General features: G+C 30.3%; 1 protein-coding gene across 1 annotated transcript; it reads right to left on the bottom strand.

The window, feature by feature from the left end:
• Positions 1 to 6960: 6960 nt before the first annotated feature.
• On the bottom strand, positions 6961 to 14467 carry LOC118032475 (4-coumarate--CoA ligase CCL1). The gene is made up of 5 exons (XM_035037180.2): positions 13166 to 14467; positions 12810 to 13008; positions 11281 to 11494; positions 11033 to 11135; positions 6961 to 7404 (listed from the first exon to the last, which is right to left on the bottom strand). The coding sequence occupies exons 1-5, from the start codon at positions 14162 to 14164 to the stop codon at positions 7282 to 7284; spliced, it is 1638 nt and encodes a 545-aa protein (XP_034893071.1). The 5' UTR covers positions 14165 to 14467; the 3' UTR covers positions 6961 to 7281.
• Between the last annotated feature and the right edge of the window lie 704 nt (positions 14468 to 15171).

The following is a 15171-nucleotide window of genomic DNA, read 5'->3' as shown; positions in this document are numbered from 1 at the left end:
CGAGTGATGAAGGCATTTGCCTACATTATTGTCCCATCAAAATATTAACTAGTAAAATTTGAATTTATCTTGATATATTTATAGTATAATTAACTCCGATATAAAAATTTATATTCTTTATAGTCTAATTACCCTATTCAAAAAATACATATTTGTAACGATAAAATCGTAAACATTATATATCCCACGGCCAAAACCTGTGCCCATGCCCATCTCCAATATCAACTTACTTTCAAAGCTAAAACTGAGGCTGAATTTAAAAATAAAAAAATTAAAATTTTAACCAACTTGTTTGATCCACGCTCCTATACAAGGGCAAAGTATGACATCATTATTAATGGTCTAACATCAACTTAATTTCACCGATGGTTGTGAGCTCGTGAACCCTTTATTTATAAATGTAAAGAAATGAGTTCAAGTCCTTCGGAGGATTCGAACTTAAAACAACTCTATTTAATAATAAATGTTAAACAGTAGTTTGTCATCATATATATATATATATATATATATATATATATAATAGTAAAATTATAGTAACATATTAACAATTCTTTGCGACTTCTGACAAGCGGATAGCTAACATATTGCAACACTACAGTGTTATTTTACAAAGACTGTAAACGTAATAGTATAAACACTTTGTACATGTATATTGTTCACTTTCTCACATTTTGTTGTAGACTTGTTGTTCAAAATTTTTTTTTTCAAACTTTTACTGTGCACTATTGCATTTTCTTAGGCATAATTCAAGAGCAATTGAGTTAAATTTGTTGATTAAAGATAACATTAAAAGAATCAAAGTGAAAAAAATATCACGAATATCCCCATCAAAATATTAGATGTTAAAAAAATATTGAAAATTTAACTGAGAATAAAATGGAACAAAAATAAAGAGAACTATGTTTATAAAAAAAAAAAATAAAAAATAATCCCTAGGGCTTAGTTGAGCAACTAGCATGTTCCACGTGAAAATAATATAAGAAGATTTGAAATTTTGACGTAAACTACTTATTAATTAGTTTTGTGTTAATGAATATAATTATCAATTTGATTATTGTGTCGGGCTGAAATTTTATGATAAACCTTTTAATATATTGTTTTATCTCAGGTAAACTTTTAAAATGATCAAAGTTCGGGAAGGTCAAATAAATCTGTCAAAAGGTGGACAAAAAATAACTAGGAAATTCATTAATTGATGGTGTTTTTATAAATAAGTTGATGAGTGGCATTTCCAACAACTTCTTTTTCTTTTTAAGGTGGCAAAGAGAAGGGAAGAAGAGAGAAAGAAAAGAAAAACTGGAGAGCTTTTCCTTAACAAAATATATACTTGCGAGAAATCATGTTTAGGGTGGAAAAAAAAGTGATTAAACATATGAACATAAGATTTAAGCATAATTAAGAAAGCAAGTGAGAGAGGAAGGGAAACTAAGGGTGAAAGTTTTGGCCAAGAAGGGAGGAAGGTGTGCAAAAATCTCACCAGGTTAATATTCGAAGTTGCTAATCTTTTTGGGTAAGGTGTCATGAACTTGTTTCTACAAGTTTAAATGGAGATTAACAAAGTTGTGTAAAATTCCTAAATTCTTGAATTGTGGTTCATGGTTGATGAATTAAGAAACTATGATATTTCACATGAGATAGGATGTGAATTAGTTTAAATTAATGATTTGTAGAAGAAAAAAAAACTTTAGTATTTTGAGAAATGGAGGCCTGCCATGTGTGGGAAGAAAACGGAAATTTGAAGGAGTTGAATCAATGTTTTCTTTGTTGTGTATTTGATGTGTGTGGATGATTATATGATAAGTTGAATTGGATTTAAATTAATCCAACTAAAAGTGGGGAATAAATTGAAGAAATTTCACTTTTTTATTTTTATATTAAGCTAACCTAAGTAGAGAATGAACTTGATTAAATTAATGGTTGTGGACTTGTGTTTAATGATGTTATATGATGTATTAAATGAAAATAGTTGCCTTAAATGGTGAAGAAATGTATGGAAACTTTTGGTTATTTCTCAGATTTACAAACTCCTTATTGACAATTTTACCACCTAACTTTTAGCGGACATTTGAATTAATAAATGATGGGAATTGGAATATTTTTTTATATATATAAAAGTTGTAATTAAAAATGTTAACTTTTAAATGGAACTAATTTTACTTAATTCAAAGTTATAATTAAAAACTCCATTTATGAATTAAAATGAAAAAAATGTCAAATTGTATTTTGATGGATAAGTATTGCAAATGATAGAACTAGGTGTTCTTTCCTTCATCAAAATTATAACCTTGTATTCTAGCTTTTGCAAGAGATAAGTCACACCCGAAAAACCAAGTCCTATAACTTTAGTTATGATTAAAAATTAAATAGTGTTTTGAATTGACTAAGTTTAACATGCTAGGATTAACCAATATTTAGAAATTATAATAATGGATTTGTAATGGATTCCCATAATGATAGAGTTTGTAAGATGTGATATTCCTACTATTACAAGCGAGGCCATGGAATTTACACAACAAGAGAGGACCACTGCACATGATCAGGCACCAAGCAGGTGCTTAACACCTTTTAATTTTTAATTTAGCATAGTTTATTACATCGTGTAACTGCACCATTTTTTTATTTTGTTTTGTGATGTGTGTAGAAACTAGTTACATGGAAATGAAACTAGTGCTTGGTTTTGAACCGAAGAACTAGTTACTTAGAAATGAGACTAGTGCTTGGTTTTAGATGAAGAAAATAGTTATTTGAAAATGGGACTTGTGCTCGGTTTTGGGCGAAGGAACTAGTTACCCGGTAATGGGGCTAGTGCCTGGTTTTGAATGAAAAAACTAGGTACTTAATAATGGGGCTAGTGCTATAAATGGGCTAATTGGACTGGTTGGTCGGATAATTGTTAAAGAAAAGATCAAAAAAGAAAAAAAATTATATATAAGTCTAAGCTATACTGTTAAAATTGTTACATGAATTCTTATGATATTGATTTCTTGCATGAGTTATTTATGTCATTATGTGCTAAATTAATTTTAGGTTCCTCACAACGTTGGGTAGACTAGTATCTGGTTAGCATTTTTTGTGTTAAGGAAAAAGAAGAAGAAGAAGAAATGCATTTTGGAGGAATAATCTTTTGCATTGTAAATATTTATTATGTAATCTAATATTAAATTAATGTAAATTGTAATTATTTTGGATGATTTTCTTATTTGATTCATAAGTGATATAATTAAGTTGTTAGTAGATTAGATTTAGCTACTCTATGCATTTGTTACATAATTTTGTCAAGAATATATTTGTTATGATATTGAATTATTTATTTCATAGTGCTACCCTATAAATTAACACATCCTTTATTAAAATATTAATTACATATCATGGCAATGTAGATTTTAATATTATATTGGATCCTGGGAATAATTACAAGGACAGCTGGCCATATCAAAATTCTCATGCGGTTTGAAAATTTTCATTCTAGTAAAAAAAATTATAATGACTCCGGGACATAATAAAGGACCCATCCTACCGTCCGTAATTGACCAGTTTTTATTAGATAGGTGGCTGGCATTCTGATGTTGGTGTGGAAAAAAAATTTCTAACATAAAAAACAGAAAAGAAAAGGTTAATGCTAATATTTTTTAAGAATTTAAAAAATAATATGATTTAAAAAAAACCTTAGTAAATAACAAGAACAAAAAAAGTACAATAATTAAGCATACTTCGAAAGAGATAAAATAAAAACTTGTTGGAGACTTGTTAACGTTCCGTTGGGATCATTACTCAATAATAAAAAATAGTTTATTCGAGATAGTTCAAGCATCATTAAAAAAGGCTACTTTTCAACACTAAGAGAGACCATACATACTATTAGAGCAACAAACCTAAAAGCTAACAAATAAAAATATCATGAGATGAATATTTCATGCTTATATTTAATAATTTAATTTAATATAAAAAAAAATTTCTAAAAACAAGCTTCATTGAAAAGAGAACAATAAATAAAAATATTCAAGATAACTCATGTCATTATCAAGTATTAGTGAAAACTCTTATAGAAAGAAAAAAAAAAAATAATAGATTCCAGTCCTAAATTAAATAAATATTGAAAAATAAAAATTAAAAAACATGAAATTAAAAAAGATTAAAAAAAAAAAAAAGCAAACTTGGGTGAATTTTCTAAACCTTAACTAATCTTTAAAACTTGCGACTTGTAAAATCCTAGACCCAAGCTGAAATTAAGAAGATCAATTCACAAGACATTAAATGTTTGAGCATGAAATTGGAAACAAAAAAAAAAAGTATCAATCTAAACAAATTGTTAAGGAAAAAAAAGATAGCAAATAAAATAATGATGATCAAATTGGTAGAAAAAAAACTTAAAAATGATGAAATTATAAATAAAAATTAAACTTTCAAAAATCATATCAAATTAAGAAAAAATATCAATTAAAGGAATGGGGGCCTAACTTAAAAGATAAAATAATTGAAGGAGAATGAAATTGAAAAAAATATATAATTTCTAAAATCATCTCAAATAAAATAATAATAATAAAAATAACAGGATTAACTGTAAAGAAATAAAAAGGCGAGGGGTTATTTTTACTTTTTTTGCAAGGTCAACACGAAAATTAAAGAGGAGAAAGGGAAAGAAAAAATAGGAAATCTCATGCGCCAAACCTTATTTATGTTTGGAACACGTCATACCTAGATGAAGGGGAAGCCAAGACAAATCCAACACTATCTTATAAGACATTATTTGACCTCAACATGGTGTCCCATGCATCACTCAAAGGATATGGGGGCATTTCACATGCTATCGCATGTGTGCAACATGTAGCCTATTGTTTTTTTTAATAAAATATATACTAAGTTAATTACCACAACCTCTCTAACAATTATATTATTACAAAAAAAAAAAAAAAAACAATATGAAAAGATGTTAAGCCCCAAGATGAAAGCTATAAATTTTTTTATTTAAGAAAAAATACGTTTTTTAACTTTTTTAAAAAAATAAAAAAGATGATAAAGCCTCATAAACTAGATTTAGAAAAATTTTATTTTCAAAGCGATGAAGCAATTTTATCGTTCTAAATAAAAGTGCAAAGACCCTATTGCCCCCATCTATTTCTAAAATTTGACCATTTTGAAAAGACTATTATACCCCAACGCAACCTCATTTTAAGGCCTAATGATTTTGAAGTAAAAATCATTTATTTATTATTAAATTAGTTTTGAACTACAGTGTTTGGGGTTGAGCGCGTGTATATATATATATATATAGTCAATTAAGTAACAATCATCATAATATAGTGTAACGTGCTAGTAGTTTTTTTTTTTTCAAATTTACCATCAACAACTAACATTATTAACATTAACAAGGCACTAAAAGGTGTAGCTAAAGCATTATAGTCACACCTACAAAATGCTATTCATTAGAATAGTATATTGTGTTTTTTTATTTATTTATTTTTATTTTATCCTTCAAGAAACTATTTTTTTTTTAGTTTTACTTTTCAATTTTATCCTTCAATATTAAATCGTTGTGGAGATTGTATTTCATGTTTTTTAAAAAAAAAATTATTTTCATTGGGTTATATACTAGTTTCATTCAACATTAATTTTTTTAGAAGTGGACCTTCATAGTTTTTTTTTATTTGATTTCTATGAATTTATCATAATTTTATTATCCAAGTCACAAGTTTAATAGGTTAACCTAGGTTGACTTAAGTTATTTTTTTGCTACTTTCTTTAATTGATATATTTTTTTAATTTCATCCTTCAACATTTGATTAATTTGAAATTGAGCTTTGTCATTTTTTTATTAATTTTATATGAGCTTATCTCAATCTTATGGTTTAGATTATGGGTTTGACAGGTTAACCTCAAGTTTACTCTATTTATTTTTTTGCATTATTTTTTATTGAATATTTTTTAATTGGGCTTCATAATTATTATTTTTTGCTTTATATGAGTTATCTCAATCTCATTATATGACTTATAAGTTTGGAAGGTTGATGATGTTTTTTTTTTTTAATTGATTTGTTAGTTTTTTTTTTTTCCTTGATTTCAACCTTCAACATTAGATCTATTGGAAATGAAGCTTTGTAATTTTTTTTTCTTTTATTTTCATGAAGTTATCGCAGTCTCATGACTTAGTTAATGGGTTTAAACGTTAGCAAATGTTGACTTGTTTTTTTTTTATTAATTTTTTTTATTTCAACTTTCAACATTGAGTTGGTTAGAAATTGTACTTCATAATTTTTTTATTTCTTTTCTATGTGGTTATCTCGATCTCATAACTTAGATTATGAGTTTCAAAAGTTAATTCTGGTAGTTTTTTATCCTTTTTTAATTTACTATTTTTTTATTTCATCAGTTGATTAGGAATTGTTATTCATAAATTTTTATTTTTTTTTTTTTAGGGTTATCACGGTTTCATAACCTGAATTATAGATTTGATATATTAATTCATGTCGATCTAATAAATTATCATCTCAATATTTGAAAAATAATATCATTCAATATATCGTCGTATCAATATAAAAAATTTATGCAATATATATTATACTTTGAGTTCATGATTAAATTTTTTCATTAGAAAACATATTAACAATATTTAAATATTTTTTTATATTAAAAAAATTAATCTAACTTATAACACAACGTGATCAAATTATCTAGTTATCTCCTAATTGCTTAACCACCAATTCTAGGCCACAAGATCAAAAGTAACAGTTATAATAACATCAGCTTAACTTCAACTTACCTTGATAGCATCATTTAAAGGTAGGCTCTACGCACCGATCAAGAGAAGCCTCCATTCCGGCGACCATCAAGCATATAGAGGGAGAATTTGAGAGTGGGAATTTTAACTACTCCTGCTTGTGTAGCCAAATCCAATATTATACCAAAAAATAAAAAACCAATTACATAATAAATAAATAAATAAATAATACAACTCATGTGGAATAATAAGAAAATAAAGGAAACGAGACTTATTATATGTAACGCAAATTGATACAATTATACAAACCAGAATTTTCCGTCCCAAGTTTTTAACGTCGTCAAAAACATGTCCTACAATACCCTGAGCATATTAATTAATACAAAGCTCATTCTTCTATTCAACTTGCATCGAAGGATAAGAACAGACTGATCATTGAAATAATACAGTCTATATGTTCTCCTGTCCCTTTTGGAGGGCCGATAAGGAAAGGAAAACCAGCAAGACCATACTGCCTCTGGACTTCAGACTACTGCTGTTTTTGCATGTATGTCTCATGTTGGAATTTAATGAGGAAGATCGCCAGTTGCAAGCCTTGCTCTTAGGTCTTTTCTCAAGATTTTTCCGGATGGAGCCTTGGGAATCGATTCCGTGAAGAACACCCGACTAATTCTCTTGTAAAAGACCACCTACACAACAAATCATCACACCCATTTAATTAAATTATCAAAATGCGAACTATATAACCCATAAAAGTATATGGGATAAATTCTATTAAATATATTGTAAACATTAAATAGGTTCCAAGTTTATGGTTTCAGAAAAATTAATGCTTTTAATATCATCATTGCAAATACTCTATGAGTAAAATACTGTTTTCCATGCACTATAGCCCCTTTTACAATTCATATGGACTTCTACAGTGGATTTATTTTATTCTAAAACTTTTTTTTTAATTTCATCCTTAAATTGCTAAGTTAGAGGTTAATTTAAGTTAATTTGTTAAGAAATTGTGATATTAAAAAATAGGGATTAAAATGAAAAACATGGAGGGAATAGATGGCTTTAGATAAGGTTAGGAGATTTACAAATACTCTAAAAGGCTTCCGGGAAATATTGTTCCCTCTAACACACTATAGCCCCTCTCACAATTCATTGTAGACTTCCGTAATGAATTTTTTTTGTTTAAAAACTTTTTTTTTTCTAATTTCACCCTTAAATTGCTAAATTGGAGACCAAATCAGGTTACTTTGTTAGGTAAGGGTGATATTAAAAAACAGGGTACCAAAGTGAAAAACATGAAAGAAACGGGGGGCTTTAGACAAGTTTGGGTGAAATGTATTTTAGTCCCCACACTTTCCCATTTATAATTATTTGGTTCCTTCGATTTTCAAAAATTATGAACAAAGTCACTTTTGGTCTCAAATTTTATTTTTTTTTAATTTTTGGTCCCTAGTTTAAGAAAAAAAAAGAGAAAGTGGTTGAATTCTAGTGGTAGAAAGAGAAAGTCATCATTTACACCAATTAAAGCCATGTAAAATGGTGATTCTAGTGTAAATGGATTTCTATTAGCAGGGAGAGTTTATCCTATATTTTGTTTTTCCCTTGAACGTGTCTTATATTGTAGATCTAAGCCCATAAAAAATTTTGATCAATTGATTGTGAGTTTTGCAAGCCATTTTTTAGACTGTTTAAAGCCATAAATAAGTTTTACAGAGTGTTTAGTTTTCTTTTTTTATTTTGGATCAAAATATAGTTGAAAATGACATTTGTTTTGGTCTAGAACATCACAGGGTGATTTTTCAGTGACTAGAGATCGCCAGAATCTGGTTAGGACAAGCAACATGTCTTTTGCTTTAGTGAGATAGCAAAATGTTGTCTAACTCAGTAGGCGACGCGTTACCTGCTATTTTTTTTCTAAAATTTTAAGGGGTGGACAGTGCCCCTTAATAAAAAAAAATTAAAAATAATAATAAGGCTTAGGTGTGTGGGCTGCTTTAGGCTTGTGCACTTAGGCTTTTTTCTTAAGGCTTGTGCACTTTGGGCCAACTAGGCTCGAGCACTTGAGCCTTTTTCCTTTTTATTTTATTTATTTTTTTCTCCAAATTTTACCCATCACAATTGGATATATATTTTTAAAATTTTTCTTGTTTATTTTGTTTTTATAATTTCATCGTTTAATATTTTGTTAATTGCTAATTGGGCAATGTGATTTGTTTTAGTTTGTATTTTTATTCAATCGCCCAATAATTTTGTAGGTGACTATTTTAGATAAAAAAATATTTAAAAAAAAACTTGTTTAGCTCAGTTGAGTACATGAATCGGGTCATAAGTTTGACTGGTTAACTTTATTTGGTTAGAAATTATGTTTTATAATTTTTTTTATTAGTTAAATAATTCTTAATTTATTTAATTAAATGCATACATGAACTTTTCGATTTGCAATTAAGATTGTTTTATGTTAAAAAAAAAAAAGCATAGAAAATGCTATTGTAATGAAAAAATAATATTTGACCATGATGAAAGGGAGGTCCAATAGCTAGTTACTACCCAAAACATGAAGTACTCCATTGCTACTAATAAGTAGCTTTCAGGATCTGCATGTTGTAGGAAATTACTTGACAATAGATATATGTTCCTGGGCGGAGGCATTAATTAATATTATATTAATCTAATAATGTGGTTATCCATACTTGTTATTAAGTAGCTACTGCTAGGTGCTCGGTGCATATCACATACACCATGAAGCTAGAATTAGAAGTCAAATATGGATCATAAGATTATTGGGTCTCGCTATGCTATGCTACGGGGTAGACCAAAAAAATTAAACATAAAGAAAAATTATAAAGGCTACATTGATAATGTCATTAAACTCGATTTAGTGGATTAACCTTGTAACCTCTCAAACTAATTCCTTAATTAGCTCAGGTTTCAAATTAAGTAGTATTTAAGTTGTCCCTACATGACCCATCTAACATATTAAGACAATGAGTGATGGATTGTTCTAGGTCTCGCAACTTAATCTGTCAAACTTGTGATCCAGGTTATGGATTATATTAGGTTTAATAGCTTTGTTTTGTTAAACTATTTTTTATTTAAAGATATGATAAAAAATAAACGCTAGAAAAAATTGAGCATCAATCTATTGCTGAGATTTGTTTTATTAAACTATTAAATTATAAAGTTTAATTTTCAATCAACCTAAGTTACTCCAACAAATATGTTATTCAGGTAAGGGACTCCAATATGTTTAATAATTGTTTTTTAAAACTATTTTTTAATTATATAAAAGAGAAAGAGAAAGAGAAAGATGCAAAATTAAGCAACAACTAAATGACCAAATGTTTGTTTGAGACTGCAATAACTTATAGAAAGCAAATCGAAATAAATTATAAAAATAGATTCAAAATCAATTAGATATTGAAGGAAGAAATGGAGGGAAAAGCCAATAAACAAATTCAACAAAAACTCAATGTTTAAGAATAAAATGGAAAAAAAATTATATTTTTCAACTCATTTTCATCTAAAGATGTCTAATAAATATACTTGGAATCTAAGAAAAAAACAATTTATCCAACCAAAAAAGATATAAAAAATACAGAATCAAACCATGAAAAATTCTTTCTCAACCTCAATTTACTTTTTGAGCAAGGTGAAGGTTCAAAAATACCTCAATGAAAGTTTTTTCATTGAATGAAATTCATTGACATCAAGATTGATCTTTTTAATCTTTGGAATGTTGTCAACCAACAACTTTCTCTCCCTATTATCGCTATCTGTGATTTTCTCTCTCCTCTCTTACATCAATAAATGAAAAAAATAAATAAAATAAATTTTTGGACCAAAACTAAAATTCTAAAAATATAGGCATTGAAAAAGGAGAAGAAAGGAAATAGGTGAACGAAAGAGTTCTAGTTCTTTTCATAGGAAAATTGATATTGGCCATGAGATTTATAGGTACCAAAAAAGAGGAAGAAAGAAAATATATGGACGAAAGAGTTATTTTCATAGAAATATGATATTGGCCATGAGATTTATTCTTGTTTTACATTTTGATCCTCTTTTGTTGAATTTTTTTTTCCTCAACAGAATTTTAGAAATTTGTCATTAATTTGATCATACAATGTTGTAATTGAAGAAAAAAAACAAGTTTGAAGATGAAACTGAAAGCAAAAAAAAAAAAAAAAATTCATTGTACTGTAGATTGCTACAGTAAAAAGCCTCGATTTGTTTTTGTATATTATATAATTGTAATTCTAATGTAATATCGAGTGATTTTTGAACTATTTAATTGATTCATAGAATGCTAATTGGTACCTGTTTTGAGATAAATTGTTTGATTTCATCCTCGGTGATCTTGGAACCATTTGCTCGCACCACAAAAGCAACAGGAACCTCTCCGGCAGCTTCATCTTTCATGCTGAAATACCCACCAAGAAAATGGTACTGCTGATTATATATTACAGAAGCATAGATCTTAATGCAAATCAAGAAACATAATATATTACCAAAGGTTGTTGGGATTGTGCACATTGATATATAAACAAATATGTAATAGGACTTACGGCACTACAGCACAATCAAAGATGTCGTGATGAGCAATCAACATTGCTTCAAGCTCAGCAGGTGCTACTTGAAAACCCTTGTATTTAATCAATTCTTTCAATCGATCGACGATAAAGAGCTCGTCGTCGTCGTCGATGTATCCAATATCGCCGGTGTGCAACCATCCATCATTGTCTATAGTCCTTTCAGTGGCCTCTGAGTCATTTAGATAACCTAACCAAATGCAATATTGAGAAAATTCAAACTTTCAGGGAATTATCTTTTCATTTTATTTCTTTACCCAAAATACATCCTTTCCAATGCTTCTTTATTATTATTATTATTATTATTATTATTATTATTATTATTATATTTCCCCTTAATTAATATCTTCTTCCTTTTCTTTTTCCAATCTTGCGTATCTTTGGTCACCAGTTAAATTTACCAAGAAGTTGTTGCGACATCATGGCCTTATTTTCCTAACAAAACAACTTCATAGGACAGCAGTGTTAAAGTCTCTTTATATTTGGTTAATGCAATGATCCCTTCATCTTTGACTTTAAATTTGTTTTTTTTTCCCATACCTTTTGGAGACTTTTGGGCGTTATGTTAATGCTAAATAAGCTAATGATTCTCCCGTTTGAATACCAAATAATAATGACGCTCCTTTGCTTAATTAAGAAATCAAACACTAAGACACTTAATTAAGAAATCAATATCTTTTATTATTATTACTATTATTAATATATGTGTTCGGACTATTTATGCACATTTGAATTAATTTCATTTTTTAAAATTAATAACCATATAAACTTCCAATAAACTTGAAATTTATAAAATTCAAACCGGTAAACTCTAATTAAACAACATTCACCGTCACCAGAGCTTACAAATATCTTTTCATGTAAAGGTTTTGTCTTCAAATTAGTTGGAACCACCTAACTAAAACATCATGGACAACTCCGCCAAAAACGCACACATTTATATAGAATAAGTAGACTGCATTTCCGCAACATAGCATGCAGAGCTTACAAATAAGTTAGTATCTAGGGAAATTCTTCTTGGTATTATATAAAAATAAATTTAATTTTAATCCATACATAAATCAATTTAAAAACAGTGGAGCAAGAACTTGCAGGCCCATGGTTGTAAGCCTAGGACCCATACTTTTGAAAGGAACAACACCCATAACTTGAACGAAGACTTCAATATTGTTTTTCCACACGACAGCGAGAGAGAGGCGAGCATGCCTGACAAGTTAAGTGGTGGACATGGACAGTGGGACTATGTGCCTACAAGTCTTAATCTATAGCTTCTCTTTTGAACATATTTCACTCCCACACCGCCGGAAACTTTCCTCACTTCCTTTTCATGTTATATAACTAAAAAAAAGAAAGAAAAAAAGGCAAACCAATCCATTTCCACCCTAAAAGGATAAGACTGCTTGACATGTTAGTTAGAAGTATTGAGCTTTTACTACTGTAGGAAATTGATTATGACATGCAACAACTAGCAAGAACCCTTTGAGATAGCTGGTAGAAACGTGTACCTTTCATGATTTGGCTACCTCTAATGCAAATCTCTCCGGCTTGATTTCGTGGCAGGGATCTTCCGGTATCGGGGTCAACAATCTTCATCTCGGCGTTTCTAACAACAGTCCCACAGGCACCGGATTTAATTTCAAAGGGTTCCTTTGCAAATGCCAAGCACATCGATAGCACGGGTCCTGCCTCTGTCATTCCGTATCCCTTCACAAATAAACATGGAGCAAATTAATTCCTTGGATTGTTAACATTACTAATTTGCAAGGATTCAAGAGAATTGTTTATTTGTTTTTTATTTTTTTGGTATAGAACATGAAAGAATAAAAAATAATAATTAAAGAGTGGATGATCAACTCTGTACCTGTCCAAGTTTTGCATTAGGCAGCTTAGCCCTTACTGTATCCTCAAGCTCCTTCCCCATTGGCGCGGCGCCAGACATTACGGTCCGAATGGAAGAAAGATCATACTTGTCAACGACTGGACACTTTGCAACTGCGAGGACGATAGGGGGGACAAATGGCGCAATTGTCACCTTATATTTTTGTACAAGCTCCATTAACGTAACAATCTCGAATTTCTGCATAAGCAAAATTGCTGAACCAACTCTTAGCCCACAAAGTAACACGGAATTGAGCGAGTAGATGTGGAACAAAGGCAAAACGCAGAGAATCACATCCTTCTCGTGAAAGTAGAGGTTAGGATTCTCTCCATCAACTTGTTGTGCCACACTAGTAACGAGGCCTTTATGAGTCAACATGACACCTTTAGGGAGACCTGTTGTCCCTGACGAATAGGGGAGTGCCACGACATCATCAGGATTAATCTCGACAGCAGGAATATCATCCTCATCAGAATTTGTCAACTCTGAAAAATGCAAGTAGTTTTCTGGTGGAGAGTCAACGGTCACTAATTTGACATGGTCATTTTCCTTGATGAATTGTTGCACTTTCTCGGCGTAAACTGCCTGTGTTATTATCAGCTTTGCCTTTGATGCTGTTGCTTGCTTTGCGACCTCAGAGGGAGTGTAGAAGGGGTTTGCGGTTGTGCTAATAGCACCAATAATTGATGCTCCGAGAAACGCAAACACAAATTCTGGCGAGTTTTGGAGCAACAGCAATATAACATCGCCTTGTTTGATGCCTAACTTGCTGAGGCCGGAAGCGACTTTGCGTGATGTGAGCTCAACATCCGTGTAGGTGTGGATTTCACCGGTAGGGCCATTGATCAAACAGGGATTGTCTTTGAATCGGGAAAGGTTTTCAAAGCAATAAGTGTGTAAAGGGAGGTCGTTTGGGATTTGGATATCAGGGAGTTTGGACCTGAAAATGAATTCTTGTGCTTGATCATTTACCGCCTCCATTGTTGTCTGGAACAGAGAATGAAAGAGAGAATGATCTTTGGGAAGCAAAGGAGAAGGTAGGTGTATGGTTACTTGCTTCCCTGGCTTGGACTTGGTTTGATTTCTGGTTGAGGTAATATACAAGTAGGTGATGGTAGAGGGGAGCCGGTGAGGAGGAGTTTCTGGGGATTTTGCTATTTTCTTGTCACCAACGCAAATCCAAGCAAAGAGGTCTTAATTGAAGCTAAAAACTAACAAGGGCATTTCTTAAACAGTCTCTTAATTACGCACAAGGACATTTCTTGGGGATACGAAAACGTTAATTATCACCAAACCAAAATCTTTCACTTTACCTTAAGATTACTCTAAATAATTTTCTTAGTATGGTGATGGTAATGCATGATGTTGTTATTACCACATCTTCTTGGGGTCCCAAATGTAGCTCGGCACCTTTGACATCGGGACACCTATTACAGGAGTGTTGATTTGGGGTTGTTCCAACGAATTTGCGGCCAACTGTCTTGGGAGTATTTTTATTCTATGCAAGACAGTTTAAGAAACGTCTCTATATAAACTAGTTAGCTAATATTTTTTCAAAATATGCTGGTTTTTTCGGAAGAAAAAAAAAAACAAGAAATTCTGCTTTAGGGTAAGATTTTGAGGTTGTTTTGATGATTGTTACCACCTAACTTGGACTCTTTAAAATATTAGTATAAAAATGGGGGTTGGTGAGGGGTCTCGTAGGTGATATGGGTGCGCTGGCAAGTGGCGTTTTTCATGGAAGACAGAACTCCAATGCCCAATCGGATCACTTTTAATTAGCTGAATGAAAAATAAAGGCCATCTTGTTGCTATCATAGTAATCAGCAGCACTCACCTACTGCCATTGCAACAATATATTATAATTATAGAAGTGTTTTACTATCATTTCTTTTGTGTATTTTATTTTTATTTTGATTATCCAACTTCATTTCTCTGTAAATCTCATCTTAATATGATTTTATGTTTTGAGATTTCCCCCTCATGTA

Source organism: Populus alba, chromosome 6 (assembly GCF_005239225.2).
Source record: "Populus alba chromosome 6, ASM523922v2, whole genome shotgun sequence".
In the NCBI taxonomy this organism is placed as follows: Eukaryota; Viridiplantae; Streptophyta; class Magnoliopsida; order Malpighiales; family Salicaceae; genus Populus; species Populus alba.
The sequence above is the reverse complement of the archived record's forward strand: the minus strand, read 5'-3'. Positions and strand labels throughout refer to the sequence as shown.

What these genes read in the sequence shown, in the direction of transcription:
- LOC118032475 (XM_035037180.2), bottom strand. Translation starts at nt 14,164, where the DNA reads ATGGAGGCGGTAAATGATCAAGCACAAGAATTCATTTTCAGGTCCAAA. An exon ending in AGGTAGCCAAATCATGAAAG is followed by an intron (nt 11,495 to 12,809) that starts GTACACGTTTCT and finishes GCATTTGGTTAG; the next exon opens with GTTATCTAAATGACTCAGAG. An exon ending in TTTGATTGTGCTGTAGTGCC is followed by an intron (nt 11,136 to 11,280) that starts GTAAGTCCTATT and finishes TGGGTATTTCAG; the next exon opens with CATGAAAGATGAAGCTGCCG.